Genomic DNA, 21,010 nt, shown 5'->3' with positions numbered 1-21,010 from the left:
GATGAAAATCATACCAGCCTCCAGAAATGAAAATTAAGTTATGCAGAACTGACTAAATAAAAATTCAATTTCAAAATGACAAAAGGCACATTTAACAAAATAAAAGACCAATAACAAGGGAGGGTAAACTGCAATAGGAAGCAGGTTAATATTCATAATTCATAAAGAGTTATACACATTCAGAAACAGGCAGCCCACGAGGCAAGCCACACAAACAGGGGATGCTAACACCAACTAATTAACAGTGATTCCTTCCATCAGCAGCCAGAGAAGTTAAAATCTTAAGTAAATATTCCAAATCCACTAAGGAGGAAATAATGGTTTTTAATTGAAAGCTTTCAATACAGGTAAGAGAATGAGACATGAGACCTTAATTGGAATCATTAGTTCAACTTTTTTGGACACTAATAACAGTATTATCTAAGTTGTTTTTTTTTTTAATGTATTTAATTTTTGATAGCTGATTCTAGTTTCAGAAGATCATGGAAGGGGGGGGGAGCATCAGCATGGAAATTTGAACTTAAAAGGATTTTTAGCAGGAGAGGCGCATTACAGCCTCTATATATAAAGAGTGGTAACTAAATCCCGGCCCAGTCTTTAAAAAGAGTGAGGATTACAAACGGGCTGGGAACATGCCCTTGATAAGCTAAGCAGGGGACCAGAGCAAGAAGTCGAGGACTGTGGGAGAAATTGGGATTAGAGAGAAAAAGAAAAATGAAAAAAAAAAAAAAAGAGGATTAGAGAGAGAAAAAGGAAAAAAAAACTGAAGCTCGGAAGATTAGACAGCCATTGAGCAGGGGCTTAGCGGAGAGCTCAGGGAGGCTCCACTCTCTTTGTTCACCTCTACACACCCAGCTTGTGAGCAGCAACGTGCACATCATTCTGTACTCCAGTAAAGAGAACGGTTATCGAAACAGTGCAGTAAGGGACGGTTCGAAATGAATTCACACTCGGCCACAGGAGCGCTCACCTGGACATTTACCAAAGCCACCCCCGGGGCACACACAGCTGTACTTCTCCTCTCTGGGGTCAGCGACACATTCAGAGCCCGCAGGGCATGGGTTTTCTTCACATCCATGGACGGGTGGGCATTTCCCATCTTTATTATTTAGAAAAACAAGAGGAAGAAAGGAGAGAAAACAGGAATTAAAAAGGAAAAAAAATCCCTGCTGTTCTTTGGTATTTGTTTATTTTTTGTGGCACTGGAGGGTTAAAATCCAAGCACTCTTCCCCTGGCTTACATTTATCTCCAGCCCTTTTTAATTGTTTCATTTGAGATGAGATATCATTATGTTGCCCAGGCTGACCTGGACTCACTATGTAGCTAGGACAGCTTTGAACTTATAATTCTTCCAAGTAGCGGGGATCATAGGCCTATATATAATACCCCAGGCCTGGCCATGAAACATTCTTCTTCTAATTAAAAACAAACACACAAACAAACAAAAACGACTTTTTAATTTAATTAAAAAAAATTATATGTGTACAGCTGCTTTGCCTCCATGGATGTTTGTGTACCATGTGGGCTCTTGGTGCCCGTGAAGACCAGAAGAGGGCGTCCCTGGAATGGGAGTTACAAATGTGGACCTGGTATGTGGGTGCTGTGAATCAAACCTGAGGCCTCTGAGCCATCTCTCTAACGCCTCCAAGATAAAATATTCTTTAGCACCCACCCACACACACCCATGTGCCCTTACCTTTGCAGAGACACACAGCCGTCCTGTGGTGCCGCGGCGTCACAAAACTCAGCCTGGCTGTGCTGTGAGTGGACATAACGTTTTCATCCACGGATATCTTCTCATCACAGAACTTCCACGGGCAATCCAGCCCTGCACAGAGCTTCTGAAACACATCCAGTATCCTCACACCAATGATCTCCTCCACGTCGGTCACGGAAGCATTAATCTTGTGCAGAAGTTGCTTGGTTGAGACCTGGGTACCGCCCGATTTCTCTACAAAGAGTAAGACGTCTAGGTGCGTGTGGGGATCAGAGGGCTGCACGCTGATAATCTGTATGTCGTTCTTCCGAACACCCAGGATGTTCCGTAAAGCTCGCTGGAAGTTGCGCCAGTAGTCGCCCACGAATTCTTCCGGGGTGAGGTTGGCAAAGCGGACGGCGATGGTGTGGTTCAGCATCTCCTGGGTCACTTGCTGGATATGCACGGTGATGTCAGCCACCGTGGTAAATTTCCCATCCGTCACGCTGACATTCAGGATGTACTGGCCGATATCCAGCTTTCTGTGTGCAATCAGCTTGCCCCCCGTGCTGGACACCGAGAACAGGCCGTCCATGTGGGGATCCAGGCTGTACGTCAACGTGTCATACACGTCCTGGTCGGTGGCGTGGACCTTTCCTATGACCCCACCTGAGTATTCCTCTCCAAATGCAGTGATGAAAATCTCCAGCGGCAAAATGGCAGGAGGGTGGATGCTTTCCTCAATAACCCTAATGTCGATATGCGTCAACGAGGACAGCTGAGGTTTCCCGTTATCAGCCACCTACAGAAACAGAAGTCATCCCCTGTCATCATTACAACTTCCCGGGAAAGACCCATGAGTTTGCCTACGCAGCCCTATCAACCGTTCGATACTCATTTCTCAACAGAAGCCCACCAAGGAAAGGACAACGGTTCTGTCACTTGGTCACACGGACACTAAGGTCCAGCCTGCCTCTGAAAAGGCAGCGTAGATGCTCTCGAGCAAACAAATTATATCCCCTTTTGTCTTCCCGTAACATGGAAGGCAGCCGTCTAAACACACAAAGGCAACCACCTACGCTGTTCTCTACACACCCAAGTGAAACCACAAACACTGCACTACCTTCACATGCAGGAGGTAATGGTCCCTCTCCTTCCTCTTTATGGCCGCTGCCGTCAGGAGGACCCCATGCTGGTTCACTTCAAATGTGTGGTCGTCGTTGCCGCTCACGATGGTAAAGAAGAAGGGGGGGCCGTTGTGAGACGAGTCCTTGTCGGTCACTACGAGCTTCAGGACACTGAAACCCACGGGCTTGTTTTCCTGCGTCACGTTAAACACACGGAACAGAAGGCTGTCAGCACGACCATGCCGATACGGTAAGGGGCACGTAAGAGACAAGAAAACCTTCTTGCTGGTGAATCGAGGAAGACGGAAGTGAGGCGGAGGCAAGAAGGAAATGGGAGAGGGGAGAGGACGGGAACACGCCGAGTGAGAAGCGGTCACTGGAGGGCTAAGGTCCAAGAGGGGTGGAGAGGGTGGAACAGGATCCATGGGGGTTAGGAGAGAAGTAACAGGGAAGTGGACAAGGGGGAAGAGGGCGGGAAATCAATGCATTAAAAGATAGTTAATCCTAGGAGAGTGAGGATATCTTTTTTTAAAAAAAGGCAACGTATGAAAAGGAGTGATGAAAGTTGACCTTGGAAACGCCTCTTCTATTCTAAGAGGGACTCCTCTGATCTCTTCTTTCCCAGCTGTTGAAAACATGGTCTTTGGAAAGGAAGGCTATTTCGAATGAGGGTCTGCTGTCCGTGAAAGGTGGAGGAGGCCACACAGCCCCCCAGCACACCACCCACTCACCTGGATGATGACACTGTAGTTGTCTCTGGAGAAGAGAGGCGCGTTGTCGTTGACGTCGGACACGTCGATGTTCACTGTGGTTGTGTTGACCCGGGGTGGAATGCCGTTATCAGCAGCTTGCACCGTCAGTGTGTAGCCTGAGATCTTTAGGGGAAAAAAAACAGCACACCCATTCATTTGGATGGGACCAGTCAGCTGGGAACCCACTGATCTTACGTACCAAGCCCTATGTCTCGGCAATTCCCTAAAATCAAAATGAAAACTCCCAACCAGTGGGAGTGAGTGTACACTATTTTCTCAACAGAAACAGTTGTCAACGAGAAGCAGGTTCTCTGATGTCTGCCCTTTGGGTCTTATTAAAGCGCTTGATCTTAAAAAAGAAAAAAAAAAATCTCACAGTCCTATTAGAAATAAGAAGACAAATTATGCAAATGACCAGAGGAAACTGCCAACCCTGCTCCCATGCTGTCACTTCTGTAATACCAGAGGTGTCACCTTCCCAAGAGGCTAAACCTTGCTGAGCCAGAAGTAGAGACCAGCCGCCTCTCTCTCATCCCGTGTGCAGACACAATTCTAACACCTCAAGATACGCCGGGTCACCGTCGCCTTCAATGTCACACCTGGATTACACTTGGCCGTCTAAATCCCTCCAAGGTCATTATTTGTGGCCTCTTGCAAAGGAAATCAAGCGGGGTGAGACGGCTCCCCGGGCTGGGGCGGCCCCCATGATGGTCACTTTAGAGTAAGCATTGGGAGAAGCCAGGACGATGGCTAAGTCCCAGAATACCGCCCTGCGGGACAGCAGCCCCGCAAAGGTGTTCAACCGTAACAGCCTGGAGAACGCCATAGGCCACCTCCTCTACCGTCTCACAGTGGACACCATTGTGTTCATAATTACTAAATTTCAGTCGGGTATGGTGAAAGGGACCTGCGATTCCAGCACTCAGAAAGCCAAGGCAACAGTATGGTGAGTTTGAGGGCAACTTGAACTATACAGCAAGATCCTGTGCTTTAAAAAAAAAAAATCATATTTTACTCTGCCTAGTACAATAGATTTTTCTATGTCTAATCTCATGCTTCACAGACTCTTAAGCAATTCAGAAAAAACAAAACCAAAAAAAAAAAAAAAACAAAAAAAAAAACAACCCACAAAAAACCGAAGAACAGAAACTTGAATTGACTTTCAAGTATTTCTCTCTTAGCATGTCATTTCCTAAGATGCAGGTTTCCTTTTTGGGACCTCACATCAGACCAAGCGGATACGGACGCATGATTTAGTGCTCCGTCGACAAGTTAAAATCTCGGTTTCAAACTCACCGTTTCCCGGTCTAGGGGCTTGGTCACCTTCACCTCTCCTCTGACGGGGTCGATTGTAAACGGACTTCCTTGGTTGCCTTCTATGATCGAGTAGTGGATATGACTGTTGGAAGGGCCATCGGCATCATCGGCCACAATCTAGGAAATATCACTCTCATTTAGCAAACAGCGAAGGCAGGGGCGGAAGAAACAACAGCTACTTGTTTTACGGCTGTTACTTCAAGCCAGTAACTGGCTCCATGAGGACCTTCTTAATTTGCAGCGGTGAGGATTCCCATGGCCTCACAGGGACCAGGTAAGTGTTCCACCACTGGCTAAGCCATTCCAGTGCTCTAACATATTTTAAACAGGACCAGCAGAAGAACTAGAATGATTTTACTAATTGCTCCTTTAAGATCCAGAAGAGGCAAGCTGGGGATTGGGGGGGTGGGGGACGGGAAACTACGCACTGTAATGACAGACTGCTCAAGAGCCGCGTCTTCGCCGACCACCGTGGTGTAGGTGTCTTGGCTGAACACCGGGGTGTTATCATTGATGTCTGTGACGTTGATGTTCACGGTCGCCACGTCACTTAATGACGGCGTGCCGCCATCGGTGGCTTCCACGGTCAGGTAATATTCATGGGAGCTTTCATAATCCAGGTTCTCAATGATAAATATGGCCCCTGTATGGAGAGACAGAATTACTTCTATGATGCTGTAATTCCATTTTTTCTTATTACAACATGAGTACCTTTAAACACGTTTAGTTCTCATTTTAAAAAAAATAACAAAAACTTTGTACATTTTATAGTTTAATTAAATAATTACAATTAGGATTTTTACCTACCCAACAACCCCATTCATTTCCTTTATTTTCCTTATATTCCTAGTGACATCTAATTTTCTGTCCCCATAAATAATGCTGGCTATAATGCTTTAAAAATGATGGTAGTTCTTATTCCTTCTTTGATGTAGTTTATTACAAACTTAATAAATTCTTTTTAAAATTCAATTCAGTGTCTTTTAGTTTCTTTCTTGTTATTATTGCCATGCATGTCCTTTTAAAGAGAGTTTCTAAGATAACTCTCCACTTGGTATTAAACGTCCCCTCTTAGAATGATGGGATACGGGATACAGGCTTCTAATACCAGCAGCTAGGAGGCTGCGGCAGGAAGACCGTACCTTTGAGACCAGCCTGGGCAACACATCGAGATCCTGTTTCAGTAAACAATCAAATACATAAAATAAAATCCCTACTGATTTAACAACATGGCAACACTTCGTCTTGGCTCAACCTAGTCTATCCTACTTGAAAAAGTAATTGGTACAAAATCCTAAAGACATTTTATAATAGACATTAAAAATACATTGTAGAATACCATCATCAGACACCTATTCTTCAGAAACAGTCACACACGGCATTCAACTAGGTGCTGTCTGAAAGAGTAACGTTCTACAATGTCCTGAGAGTTAATAGGTATTTTAGACCACAGGCTAACACAACTACACCACTACTCACAAAGCAGGAGTTAGTAATGACTGACCTGTAACACTATCGGTTCAGTGTAATCCAGTCTCCTTCAACTAGTGTAGGTAACTAGCATAGTAAAGAAGCCAACTTAAAGAACTAACAGATGTCCAGTATCGGAATTAAGAGAGGTCAAAAGGATAGTGTGACTGGGGAAGCCACTCCATATGCCTTTGATATCAGGATAAAATGAGTAACTACACAAAGTTTATTACCACTAAGCATCCTATCTTGGCAAACCGGAAACACTTTGCATCATCATCACTAGACTGGGTAAGAGTCAATAGTTTTCTCCATTGGCTTGTAATTTACAATGGATGCGCCAGAAAGTAGTTACCACGTAGAATTAGAGTATAAAGTTCCCCAAACCACTTTCAATCCCACTTTAAACAACAGAAAGTAAACTTGAATTTTATCTCCTTAAAACACCCACTGACTGACCACAGGTGACCCACCCATCACCTAGTACGAAGTTAAGGACGAGACAGACGCAGCCCTCAGTGTGGAAGGAGGGCTTCCTCGTTTACAGGGAAGGTTACCTGTTTTAGAATCTATGCTGAACTTTCCATGCTCGTTTCCACTTATTATGGAGTAGGTGATTTCTGCATTTGCTTCAATATCCCGACTTGCGGCGTACACCTGAAGAACTTCCGTCCCAATGAGAATGTCCTCAGACACAGTGGCACCGTATTCCCGGTACTCAAACACAGGGGGATTGTCGTTTATATCCAGAACGGACACAACCACAGTGCCAGTCGCTGTCAGTTTCCTTGGCAACCCTTGGTCCACAGCTTTCAAAGTGAGAGTATAGACCGCCTGCTGTTCTCTATCCAAATGTTTTTCTAATTGGATAATTCCAGATGCCTCGTTAATGGAGAACTGCCCATCAGCAGAGTCGATCAGTGAGTAGGAAATCTTTCGATTCAGTCCTGCCAAAACACGAAATCCTATCAGGTTTCATAGTAAGAAATGTGCAAGTTTTAAAACGTGGGGCATTTCTGAATGATAAAATGCAAACAGATATAAAGACAGCCTCCGCCTCACCATGTAGATGATCTGAAAACATACCCAGAACTACAAATTTATAGACTTGAAATATGATCTCTAGACGTCTGACTTCTTAGGCTCTCATTTATACTACATGGACAGTAGCCTTTTTCAATGTGATTTTTTTTATTAATTCTTTAAGAATTTCATATACGCATAAATGTATTTTGGTAATATTCACCCCCACTTCTAGCTCTAGGTCCACCCCCTATGTTTCTTCCCATCTTCACATGCCCTTTTCTTTCCTTCTTAAGAAATAATTCACCATGTTCAACCTGTGCTGCCTTTACTGAAAGGTATGGGAGCCCCAGCCAGAGTGTGGGTGACCAACCAGGGCCCACAGCCTTAAAGAAAACTGATTCTCCCTCCAACAGAAGCCAGGAACTGTCAATAGCTCCTCAGCTAGGAAAAATAGCTCTTCAGCCCCTATCCCTTCCATGCTGGAATCTCTAGGTCTTCTTAAAATGAAATCTATTTGATATTTAGCTTCAGTGACAAAGAATTATTTAAAATGCGACTTTTAAAAATTCAGTATTAATGACTCAAGACAATAATTTTATTTTCTATTATTAGAATGTTTGAATGCATACACTTCTTTTCTTCACAAATACTTTTGAAAATTGGTAAAACTTCAGCAATGGGCTGGAGAGATGGCTCAGAGGTTAAGAACACTAGCTACTCTTCCAGAAGTCCTGAGTTTAATTCAAAACCTTTAGCAATACAGTACTTGCTTGCTCTGTGCCTGTGACACTGTTAACATCTTTACATCACTACTGATTCCTTCACAAAAAGCACCTCAAGAGGCTGAGGAGGAAGTTAGCAAAACACTGGCCAGTCATATGAAGGCCACAAGTTCAATCCCCGACACCGGGGGCCAATCAGTTAACAGTCAATCAGCACAACAGGCCGTTCACTGGGTGTAATAGTCAAGACTTTAAACATTCACGGAAAATGAAATGACTTAGTTACTGTTATTACAACAACACAGAGCTCCATCATGGGCACGAGGAAAAGAAGATAGTCAAACACATTCCACGGCAGTGTGTCCACCATAGGATCCCCACAGCCTTCTGCACACCCCCAGGGCAGAACATCTCCTTGACTCGGGGTACCTGCATCTGCGTCCGTGGCCTGCACTCTGGTCAACAGCGTCCCAGGCTCCGTGTTTTCAAACACGGTGATGGTGTATGGATCTGCAGTGAATTCAGGGGCATTATCATTCACATCGTCTAACGTGAGCACAATAGCAGCTTGACAGGATCGTCCCCCTCCATCGGTGGCCTTGACGAGGAGATTATAAACTGCTTGCTCCTCACGGTCAAGGAGGGCTGACGTCCTCAATTCACCTAGAAACAAAGAGAAGTGAACAGGGACACTGGAGATTTAGGATCTGAACCACGATTACCCACCATCTTTTTTTCTCCTACAATTATAGAAGCTGAACCACAATTCTCATTTGGAGAAAAATATTATCAACAATTACCTTGCCAAGTTCAAAAGCTTAAAGATGAAGAAAATATGGATCACTTTCTGTTATATTTTAAAAATGGCGGGAAGGAGTCACACCATACAACAGGGCCCACGTAGGAGGTTTACTGAGGGGAAGGGGAGAAAGCAGGGGCAAAGAAGGGGGCAGGGATGGATCCCTGGGGACAAGGAAGGGAAAGAGGAAGGAGACAGGAGGTGGGCAAGGCCCACCTTTTATAAGGAAAGGTAGCGAATGCACACAGGGGTGCTCTTAGTGGCTGCAGCTGAGGTTATATCCTGTCAGGACCCTAAGGGCGGGCCAGGACAGATGCCTAAATGCTAACACTTTCATTATAGAAAATGCCAATTATAAATTTAGGTCCATAAGTTTAAGAGACACATTATATAAGTAAAGCAGAGGCTTTGAGATACGCTCTGAGTTTTTTTTCTAAGAAATTGTATTAACTTCTAAATCTTAAAGTCCTTTGTTGAAGTAGATGATACAATGGCTGCTCATTTTTAATCTCATCCCAACTTTCACACTCTTAAGTTGCCGTTTAGATTTCTATGATGTCATTTCCAGAGTATCAGAATGAATTTTAAAAGAGGAAAAGAAAATGTAATTTCCAGTTTTGTGCATGATCTCAAGTCCACCCCCCTATAGGAAATACATAATTAAATTAGTCTGAAATCCCATCCTTACCTGTGTCTGGGTTTAGTTTGAACTTTTCTGCACCTGAACCAAATAAAGTATAAGTAATCTCCGCGTTGGACCGGATATCCGCATCTGTGGCAGAGACCTGCATGACCAGCTTCCCAGGAAGGGCATCCTCAGGAATGGTGTCAGCATATAAAGTCTACAAGACAGTAAACAACACTATTATAACAGAAGCATTCAAAGTGAGCGGCAACTGCCAAGGGAACGACGGAAAAGCAATCATTTCATTTTGCCCACAGAAAACGTGGAAATGAGTGAAGTTAATACTCGAAGAGCCTTTAAAATGATCGTCCTTATAAAACAGATGTGAAAACAAAGAAGAGCCTGTAACAGGCAGCAGCCCCCTTGACATGTAATCCACAGGATACAAAATAGGATGTGCTGCTGAACAGATTCACATTTAATTCAAACACTTAGGGGAAAATGTGAAGGGGTAGCCCAAATTCATCCAAAATCTAGAGGAAATACGAAGCCGTTACATTATATTTGCTTAGTCTGAAGCGCAGGGATTTACTATGGACAACCAACTGTTCATCACACAAAACCAGATAACTGTAGTTAGAAATGTCCTGTTCATGGGGAGGAAAACAGGATAGGCACGGCTCAGACATGTTGGTCAGCCTGCCTGGTTTCCGCTTTCTTCACATCTGCCTAAATCCTCACACAGTTGGACACTTGGTTCCAGTTCCAATTATCACATTAGCCATGCCATAAATAGAACACAAGGGAAAGAGATTACGCTTCTGCTGCATGACATCTTAGTAAGAGCTTCATATAGGGACATATATTTTATGGTTCACAAAACAGGGTATTTTGTAACAGTGATTACTTTAAGTGGTTGTGCTCCCAATTACATTATTACCTAAGACAGAGTGGTATGATATTTTAAAAATATGAATGGGGTAAAAATGTTTTATATGTGTGTGTATGTGTGTATACTATATATATATAGAGAGAGTATGTATGTGTGGGTGTTCTAAAAGAACAGATATACAGACTGTCACTGTTATCAAATACTGCCATCCAAAAAATACAAATACACTCTGGAATCAACAACTCATCCCTCAGAAGCCGCACTTCCTCTGACGATGAATTTTGTGTTGACTTCTCTGAGAACCTGTGGCAATTGTCCTACTCCAGCCAAAAGGGCTGGGGTATCAGGTGTGGGCCAGCCACTATGCCTGGGGCCTTTTTCATGGTTGCTAACAGATCCCTCCGCTGCTGGCAAATGAAGCTGGTATTCCCCACGCCTGCCCTCACTCTTCACACTCAAGGCTTTCCATCTCCCCCTGGTCATCAGAGTGCTACCTTCTAAAGGTTAAACCCGGCTCTGCCGCTGGGCAGCTTTGCATGGCTCAGCTCCAGCGATTACTCCTGCTACGGTTCCATGGCCCCAGTTAAATTGGATCCAGCAGCAGCAGGTCATTCCACTGACCTCTTGGTTTCTCTGGTGTGAACAACCAATGCCTCAAAATGGTCTGTTCCAGCACACCTGTGCCGTGCAGGAAAGGCTGCTGGCCAGATGTCTCCCCATCCCCCCGAAGAACCCTATCCTCAAATGAAGAGATTATTATTATTAAAAGTTTAGAGAGCACTTTTAAAGTCAGATACTGGTATAAGGGGCCGACACTTTACAGTGTTTTAGTAAAAAGTTCTTGACCTACTTAGCATGCCAAGTAGCCTTGACGCTTTCTCAAGTCCTGTGCATGTGACTCTCTCTCCTCCACCTCAACAATAAGCAACCATAACACAAAACACGTGTGAACTACAAGGCCCCATGGCTGCCCTATGGAAAGTGTGGAAGAGACTCACACTGGTAATGTACAATCCTGATGTACAATGCACACCTACCTTCTCACAAACTGGACTGTTGTCGTTGGCGTCCAGAACCTTCACCTCCACTCTGGCTTTGGAAGAGAAGGTCCCATCCGTTGCTGTGATGGTCAGAAGGTAACTGTCCTTCTGTTCCCGGTCCAGAGGTTTCTTCACGTAGACCTTCCACTCATTCTGTATATTCTCAACAGCAAACTGTCCCAAAGCATCCCCTCCTAGGAAATTAAAAGAGAGGAAGACCGATGATGGCCAACGCTGATGGGTTAGAAAGTGAACTAAGTAATCACGAGAAAAAAAATAAACTACACAAAAAAATGTATGACATTATGGTTTAAAGGGGATTTAAGACTACTGACATTATAATTAAATGCGATGCATATTAGTTTTTCTTTACTTTTGTTGCTGTGGTTTTGTATTCTAAGCTGGACTGAACTCACTATGTAGTCTGGGCTACAGCCGAGACTGGCCTCTGACATACAGAATCCTCCTCCCTCAGCTTCCTCTGAGCTGGGATTACAGGTGTGTGCTATACATATTGCTACATATGACCTTTCCTTTTTACAATAACAAAGCATCAGCAACATCTCTATTCAAATATGAGATTAACATTTATCAAACGTAAAGAGTGATAATTTAGCTTGCAAATAAACCTATACCTTTTATTTGCTTTTAATCATATTTATTAAATAGTCACTCTAAAGTTTAACAGAGTAAGTCACAGGAGTCTTGGCTGAAACAGCTTTGCTTAAAAACCTTTAAATTCAACTTATATATTATTTCTACTAATTTTAGACATGCTTGACTAAAGTCACATCAAGTCCCCAAATCCATAATTTCATACCTAGCATATTTCATATAATATGGATTCATTTTCTACCGAATCATTTGTCGTGGGCGTTTTACCTGTTATGAAATATGTCACTTGTCTGTTAATCTCTTCAGAGTCAGCATCGGTGGTGCTTAAGATGGCGATCACGCCACCTGGAGGGTCGTCCTCACTCACAGTCCCTTTGTAAATCTCAGCTGTGAACCGTGGTGGGCTGTCGTTGACATCAGTGACGGTCACATCCACAATGGCTGTGGAGGACAGCTGAACCTTTTCACCATGATCCGACGCGACCACTTTAATCTGGTAATTGGCTCTCTCTTCATGGTCAAGCTCCTTCAGAGTTGTAATCCAGCCTGTTTCCATGTTGATGGCAAAAGATTCCATGATGTCTGCACCTTGGGATGGATCTAGACTGTACATGACTTGGCCATTGGTTCCGGAGTCTAGGTCAGATGCTCTGACCTGGATGACTCTACTTCCTGCTGGCAGGTTTTCAACAATAAAGGCCTCATATGGACTGGACTCCAAAACTGGGCTGTTATCATTGGCGTCTTTGACCTGGATACTAACATCTATAGACGCCACCACCTCATGACCATCAACAGTGCACCTGGCCAGGATGGAGAACTGATACCACTTAGTGGTCTCATGGTCAAGACTCTTCTCCAGTTTCAGTCTCCCGCTCTGCCTGTCAATGACAAAGAACTCATCTCTATTACTCTCGGGAGTATTGCCTTTGACTAGGGTGTAAAGAGCAGCCCTGCTAGGTTCCACCCGGATGAGGTCAATTTCTGTCCCGATAGGCATGTCTTCTGAAATGGCATAGGTATAAAAGGGCTCTGAAAACCTTGGAAGCTGAATTTCCGGCGGAAGTATCCTCACATAGACAGGAACAACAGATTCTTTGGGGGGAGACCCGTTATCCACAGCTCTAACGAAGAAAGTGAAGAATTCATTCTCTAAGCCGATTAAACTTTCCTTTGTAGTAATCAGGCCTGTCAGTCTGTTGATTTCCAAATTCTCTTTCACACTTTCAGAATCTGCCTCGATGGCGTAGGTGACGTCAGCATTGGAGCCTTCATCAGCATCACTGGCGAAGACTTTAATGACTGACGTTCCTTTGGCGGCGCTGGATCCAATGTTCACCTCATACTTGGTTGAGCGAAACTGTGGGGCATTATCATTGTCATCCGTAAGAATGACATTTACGGTGCAGAAAGCAACCTTCCCTCCGGCATCCTTAGCCATTAAACGGACTGAGATTACTTTCTCTGCTGGGGTCTCTCGATCAAGTTTTTCCAAAGTGAATATCTGTCCTCTGTCATTCACATAAAATCTGTCTTTGGCAAAGTCATTTACAATATGGTAAGTTAGGTGGCCGTAAATTCCAGAATCCCTATCAGTTGCCTTCACTTGGACCACCAGAGTATGTAAGGGAGCGTTTTCAGCTAATTCCACTTCATATTCATGCTGAAGGAAAACAGGACTGTGCAAATTGCCTCCCATCACAGTTACGTGAACCTGAGCCGAGCTTCGAAAAACCCCATCAGACACGGAAACGTTGAGACTATAAAATGGCTTCAAGGTGTGTCGGCGCAGGTTTGAGAGAGTTATAATCCCCGTTTTGCTGTTGATGACAAAGCTTTTATGGTCATTGCCAGACAGAATGGAATATTCTAACTTGTCTAGGTCTGAACGGTCGGCATCGCAGGCTTTCACACACATCACGAAATGTCCATGAGCGGCGTGCTCGCTAATTTTGGCTTCATACACCTGTTGTTCAAACAGAGGTGGATTATCATTGAGGTCGGTGACATCCACGGTGACAATCACATCACTGCTCAGTGGGGGCATCCCTCCATCGACAGCCCTCACAAAAATCTTGTGCTGCTGGAACTGTTCGTAATCCAAAGCCCTCACCAGTGAAATGAGTCCAGTGCTACTATCTATGTGAAAGTGATCATGACTCTTGCTGTGATTTCCAAACATCTGGTAGGAAATTCCTCTATTTGGTTCTGAGTCAGAATCCGTCGCTCTAACCTGAAGGACAGATGTTCCGATGACAGATGCTTCAGACAGGGTTGTGGCATACGACGGCTGCACAAACACTGGAGGGTTATCATTGATGTCCTCCACTATGACATCAACAAACACTTCGGCGTGAGCGCCAGTCAGGGAGTCGGTGGCCCGTATGCTCAGCTTATAGGCTGGGTGGGACTCGAAATCCAGCGGTGCGATGACGTTTATCACGCCAGTGTTGAAGTTAATAGTAAACTGACTAAAAGGGTCTCCATCGGTGATGCTGTAGAAGACTTTTAACCCTTCCGGGCTGTTGGCTTGGACATGGACCACTGGGCTGTGCATCTGGATGTTCTCTGGAATCTCTGCACTGTAGAAGGCCTTCTCAAACACAGGCATGGCTTTGTTCATGACGGTGATGGGAACCAGAACTTCGGCAGAGAAAGCCGGGCTTCCTCCGTCCTTGGCAACCACCGTGACAAGATATTCTTTATTTAAGGTGTCATGCTCAAATTGCTTTTTCAGAGAAATGTCCCCAGAGGGTCCGATCTGGAAGTGGTCATGGTGCTCCTTCAGGTAGTAGTGTACCTCACCGTTCCTGCCACTGTCTCTGTCGATGGCAGTGACGTGGCGAATGACGTGGCCCACCTCAGCATCCACCTTCACCACAGCGTAGTAGGGGAGGTTGACAAACACCGGCGCATTATCATTTTGGTCTTCTATGGTGACTTTCACCACGACGTGGGCCACGGCTGACGGCTCATGTTCTTTCGTCACCTCAACCACCACGTCGAACGCCTCCCGCTGCTCACGGTCAAATGGTATCCCGGTGGTTGACAGCACCCCCGACGTGTGGCTGATTTTAAATCTGCGGTCCGGGTTGAGGATGTGATAAAACAAAGGCTCGTTGATCGGGTTCCCTATCGCCGTGATGACGGCTAACGTCCTGGTCTCCGTGATGTTCTCTTTCACAACTGCAGAGTAGACGTCTTGGGTAAACTTGAGCGGGCTCTCTCTGCTCTCCTTCACGTTGATTTTCACAGAGGTCATGCTGGCAAATCTGCCGTCGGAGGCTCGGATGGTCAGCTCGTAGCGGCTGCGCAGCTGGGTTGTGTTCTGTATTGTTACTGTGCCCGTCTTGCTGTCCATTGAGAACTTCTCCCCAATGTTGCCTTCGGTGATGGAGTACATTAACTGTGAGAATGCCCTGGAATCGGCATCGGTGGCGTTCACGGTGACGACTTTCACGCCTTTGTACGTCGGCAGCAAAAGGGATGCTTCGTACAGTGATTTGGAGAAGACAGGAGGGCAGTCGTTGATGTCAATTACGTGAATAGTCACATTGGCTGCATACTCAGCAAACAGGCGTGGGGCCCCCATGTCATGCACTTGTACCGTAAAGTGGAAGACACGCGTTTCTTCGTAGTCCAGACTCAGGACTGTGTGAATGGCACCAGTGGTGGAGTCAATGGCAAAATAATCGTGCACAGACGGCTCGACTATTTGATAAACCAGCAGAGCGTTGGATTCCCTGTCCGCGTCCGTTGCGCGAATCACTAGCGGAACATTCCTGTCTGTTAGAACCACGCTGTTGACGGACGCCGATTCGCTAACGAACCCTGAATATTCTGCCCGCGTAAAAACGGGTGGGTTGTCGTTCTCATCCTGCAAGTGCACTACCACCGTCGTGTTGGCGGACAGACCAGCCATGTTGGTCCCTTGTACTGTCAATGTATAAATGGGCAGTGTTTCAAAATCCAAGACTTTCTGAGTGATGATGCTTCCGGAGTGTGGATTAATGTCAAAGGCATCCCCTGCGTTCCCATCTTTGATTTCATACATCACCGATGACTGACTGTGAGCAGAGACCATCCCAACGAAAGTCCCAATGCTGACGGCTTCGCTGATTTCAACAGAGTATTCTTTGGAGGTGAACTTTGGAGAGGCGTTATCGGCCACGGTGACAGAGATATGCACAGAAGTCATTTCACTCATTGGTGGATCACCTTGATCTGTAGCTTTCACTATTAAATCATAGTCTACTTGGTTACTTCGATCTAATTCTCTGGCAGTTTTTATAGAGCCCAAGATGGGGTCAACTGTAAAAGAATTTCCAATGTTTCCTGGAAGGGCAGGAAAAAAGAAAAAAAAAAAAAGAAATGTATTAGAGAAAAACCCAAAGATGACAGAAATAGCAGAGAAACAGAAAGAGAGATATTTAAAACGTACATCCTGAATTAAGTAGGAAAGCAGGAGATATCAACAACTAAATGAAACCTTCAACTTACTTCATTTTTACTCATTTAAACTGTTCAGAATTTTGGCTGTCAAATATTGAAAAGCAAGAAAAAAGAAAAAAAAAAAAACTGTCCTGTACCTAAACTCAAAATTCTCTCTCTGCTGAACTGAAAAATGTGTTGTAGGAACACATGGCCCTCCTCTCACAAAGCAATTCAGTTAAGGATTTTTTTTTTTTCCAACAGTACCTTGAAATTCTGCAGGACGCATCAATTTTTCAGCACTTACCACTTACAAGGGAAAACTGCAATTCACTAAGAAAATTTACACTGCGCTTGAAGAAAGCTTTGTACTGTAAGTACTTAGGGAACCGAGGAACAATTTTCTGTAGCCCACCCTACGTCGTCACGGTTTTTAAAGATTTCAACAACACTCCCTTCTTAACCTTTTCCAAGTTGACTTATCTTCTGTGACTCTGGGGGGGGGGGGGATTTGCTTCCAGGGGAGAGACACCTGGCAGTTTGGCTGTCACAACTTGAAGGGAGGAAGTGCTACTCCACGTGGATGACAGCAGCCAAGAGACAAAACCAGCTCACGCGGCACACAAAAGCCTCCGCAACACGGAGTTATTTGCTTCAAAACCTCAACAGCGCTTCTGCAGATGAGAAGCAAACTGCTAGGACAGATGGGTTTACTGGCGTTTCTTTGGACCTTTCCAGGCTCTCCTACGCAGAGACTTAGTATTCCCTCGACTCCCCAACACCCCATAGCACGCTGGATGTTCCAGAGCGTCCAGGACTTCTCTAGATGCTCTGGATGAGGCCAAGGCAGTGTGTGCATCTGTCTTCGGGTTAGATCCCTCCATGAATCCTTACTCTCCTTCCGTTTCATAAATAAGCATCTAGAAATCAGCCCCAGCCCTGAATTCATTCTTCCCAAATGTACACTTTATGGCAAAACCAAGTTCACTTGCCATGTAAGTGTGTCCTCACACCGGCCTTCCTCCGGGTTTACCACCGGCAGACTCCTGAGACTAGAGCTACTTAGTGTGATCTGTAAACCAGAGGATTAACTAATGAGCACTTCTCTCTCCCCATGAAGAGTAAGCACTTCCTGTACAGTGTTCATTTCCTTCATTAAATACATTTTCCAAAAATCCATGACATTTTTTTCTGAGGCCAGACGTAGCCTGGTTTTCATTAAGTTGGCCTGCTCTGTGTCCAAGCCCCAGGCACTGCCTGGGTTTGAAACAGGGAGGAAGCACGGGCTTCTCCAGACCCTGAAGGTCTGGGCTGAACCTTGGCCCAGGCTTCTGCCAGGCTGCTCAGACACCGATTTCCGGCCTGTCTGTATTTAGGAGCATCCACGATCCCAGGCTGTCACTGTGTCTTCGGCAAACATCTAAACTCAGAGATCCTTTTCTTGTTCTACCTGCCTGTTACTCTCACCTTCCAAACTTACGGTGACTGCCTAGACTAACAGGTGCACCTGCTCACATTGTTGGCAACTGACTTTATCCCCCCCACACCCCCAACCCATTCCTGAGTCTTTCTTATGCCTGCTTTGGAAAACAGTCCATCTGGCAACATTTATATCCCTTCATCTGCATGTATTTGTCCTATTTTCCATTGTGAAATCTTATTTGCCAATAAAGTTTCATACACCCAAGGCCTCAAATGAAGAAATGAAGCGAGGTTTTCAGTGTTGCAGAGACGGACAGTGTTATGATGCACGACTGTGTTCCCAGCATCCTCTCTGCTCTTCTCTTACCCCAGGACGCCTATATTCACCATATTCTCTCCCAAAGGAGCCTTCCCTAGCTACGCTCAGAATTTCTCCACTCACCGACTCACTTGTTCACTTGGAATTACCTGAATGTCTCTGCCTGAAGGCCTTCCTTGTCCGGTGTGGCTACTTTTATTCTTGATTATAGTTTTCCATTTTAAGTGTTTTCTTTCTTCCTATTCATATATTTTTGGTTGGCCTTTTGTTTTTGTGTAGCTCAGGCTCATCCAGAACACACTATGTATCTCAGGCTGGCCTCCTACTCATAATCCTCCTGCCTCAGCCTCCCAAGGGCTGCAGTTAAAGGCATATGCCACCACACCCAGCTCCTGAATTTTCTTTACAGTATGCAGAACATTCTTGCTATTTATCAGCTGTGTAAAATTCAAAACAATTTTTTCATCAGCTGGGAGATCCTAGCATTGGATTCAGGGGACCCCTAGCTTGTCAATGACATAAAAAAGATTCACCAGGAGCCCAGCCAGGGATTTATTTGGATCTCACAGGGGTATACATCAAGACACAAAGTTTCTGATGTACAGAAGGCAAGGCAGGCTGTGGACTGCTGTGTGACAGGCGTGTTTCCCAAGCCCTGAAATACATCTCTGCTCCCTGTGAATGGAAATAAGGAGGCAAGCAGAAGTTTGCACTAGGGTGGGCTTGACTCATTTGCATTAGCTGGAATAGTACAACTGTAAAAAATTATTCTCTGCTTTTCCACGGGAAAATTATCTGCACTAACAAGCCAATGTTGCCCTTAGGCCATGGCTATTTCCTATACAGCACAAGAGAGAGGGATGCACTACAGCCTGTGTTCGGTATGGACTTGCTGACAGTGTGGAAACCTCTACCAAGTTTCAATGGCGATGATGATGTAAGTCTGAGGCACAAAACCAATTCTAATCAATGATACATTCACCAAGTCTTAGCTCTCTCTGGCAGTGACAACAGCAGTGAAGTAATGCTCTAGTCTACTTTTTAGACAAGTCAACACCATCCAGCCCGGAGTATGGCACTTCTGTGTCTCTAGTACGTAATTCAACTGCCACTGGAAATACCTTTTTATTAAATTCCTTTCCCTGAGAACTTCAAATCAGACTAAACCTTTTGCTCAATAAATTTCTCCTAATTAAACATGCAGTATTACAAGTAAAATTGAAAACCAGTTTTTTGAACTTTATTAAATGCAACTGGATACAAGTTACGAATAGCTGATTATGAATGATGTATTAAATGAAAGGTAGGATGACCATTTTACAGGTCACTCTATTCCAGTAGGTGTTACGTATATACACAGACACAGGCACATACAAATGCTACTACACTTGGTAGTGGCTTCCTATGAAAGCACTTTGTAGCATGATATTGCATTATGAAAGCTGTGTCTTAAACTCCAATTCCACATGGGAACCGTCCAGTGGTGCTCAGTCTATTCTTTGGGGAGAGACAGAGTTCCATTCTTAGAATACCAAATTACTAATCCCGTCAGTCATCACAAACACTCAAAGAATGTACATGCCTTCACTCAGGCACCAACAATCATATTTTAACCACCCAGATGTTGAAAATTATGTGAAAGCTAAGGGAAAGTTGAACGTTTTCTCCTACATAAACCCAGTCGGTTTGTCTATGACAAAGTCACTTCATTGAAATGCTCGGGCATGCAGGAATGGAATGTACTGTTTTTCTAACTGCTAAATTTCTCAAGCAGCGGGGAGGAAAAAGTTCTTTATCTCTTTCCAAGGCACTAACTGAACTACAATGCATTTTAACACTCTAATCATAGGCCGTATATAAAATCTTATTTGTGAATAATGAAGTCAACCCAGTTCTTTTAAAGGAAACAAGTGAAGTTTTCAAACGTGTAAGGAAATAAAAATAGTTTAATCAGTGCATAAAGCACACCAGTAAGTATTTATGTCAAAATTACTCCTTATATACTCAGATTTGGAGTCTGTGATCTACAGATCATCAACAGGCTCTATGGATTCAGTGCCTAGGAGAGACCATGTGTGAGTAGACAGAGCTCTGCACTTAAAGGAAAAAGTAGATTAAAATCCTCTAAAATCATTACAAGGAATGAACTTGGCTCTATTTCTTATACTAACAACTGTGAGGCCCAGGAAACCGAAGTGTCTTCGTCACACCTGTCACTCACTGGGTACAGAGCAGGGTTAGGAAAGGCCCAGGACAAAAGAATTCCTAACTATGAGCATGCGCCCCACAGGAGAGCCTCTCTCCACTCATCCAGGTGAGGCCAATGGAAAGCCCGACCTACCGAGCACAGCATGAAGACTTCTTGCACAGTACCTGCACATGAACGGGGCTGCCTTAGAACCCAGCATAAGCAAACAGTCACAGAAAAAGAACAAAAACCGTCATGTAGCTGTGACCACGGCTCTGATGATCCTCAACGGTGGGCTCTTTCCTGATTTTATTCTGGAACTCCCAGGCCTAGGCTCAGTTTACCTTCCTGGCTCCGGCAGGCTACCTCTGTGTTCCCACTCTGTAGCCTGTTCCAACAACTCGATTCTTTGCATGATACTCAACTGCTAATGGTACATGGAGATGGAATGTGAGGCTAGCCTGTAAGGTGAAGGAAGCAGGGAGCCCCCTTTTCTCTGAGAATTGGCCCGAGACGGGCGAGTCATCACACTGTCGTGGCATTTTTTTACTCCAAGCCAGAGAAAATA

At 44.6% G+C, this 21,010-nt stretch overlaps 1 protein-coding gene across 8 annotated transcripts in view; it reads right to left on the bottom strand.

Annotated features, from left to right (window-relative positions):
- Fat1 (FAT atypical cadherin 1) overlaps positions 1–21,010 on the bottom strand; it is a 123,541-nt gene that overhangs the window by 13,722 nt on the left and 88,809 nt on the right. For all 8 annotated transcript variants that reach the window (XM_028881124.2, XM_028881128.2, XM_028881130.2 and 5 more), the window contains 11 exons: positions 12,350–16,417; positions 11,465–11,661; positions 9,599–9,752; positions 8,541–8,774; positions 6,921–7,310; positions 5,322–5,536; positions 4,873–5,010; positions 3,556–3,699; positions 2,821–3,018; positions 1,698–2,499; positions 971–1,099 (listed from right to left, as the gene is read on the bottom strand). In XM_028881124.2, the coding sequence (XP_028736957.1) occupies positions 971–1,099; positions 1,698–2,499; positions 2,821–3,018; positions 3,556–3,699; positions 4,873–5,010; positions 5,322–5,536; positions 6,921–7,310; positions 8,541–8,774; positions 9,599–9,752; positions 11,465–11,661; positions 12,350–16,417 (6,669 nt within the window). The remainder of the gene's footprint in view (positions 1–970; positions 1,100–1,697; positions 2,500–2,820; positions 3,019–3,555; positions 3,700–4,872; positions 5,011–5,321; positions 5,537–6,920; positions 7,311–8,540; positions 8,775–9,598; positions 9,753–11,464; positions 11,662–12,349; positions 16,418–21,010) is intronic.

This window comes from Peromyscus leucopus, chromosome 17, assembly GCF_004664715.2.
Source record: "Peromyscus leucopus breed LL Stock chromosome 17, UCI_PerLeu_2.1, whole genome shotgun sequence".
NCBI lineage: Eukaryota > Metazoa > Chordata > Mammalia > Rodentia > Cricetidae > Peromyscus > Peromyscus leucopus.
The sequence above is the reverse complement of the archived record's forward strand: the minus strand, read 5'-3'. Positions and strand labels throughout refer to the sequence as shown.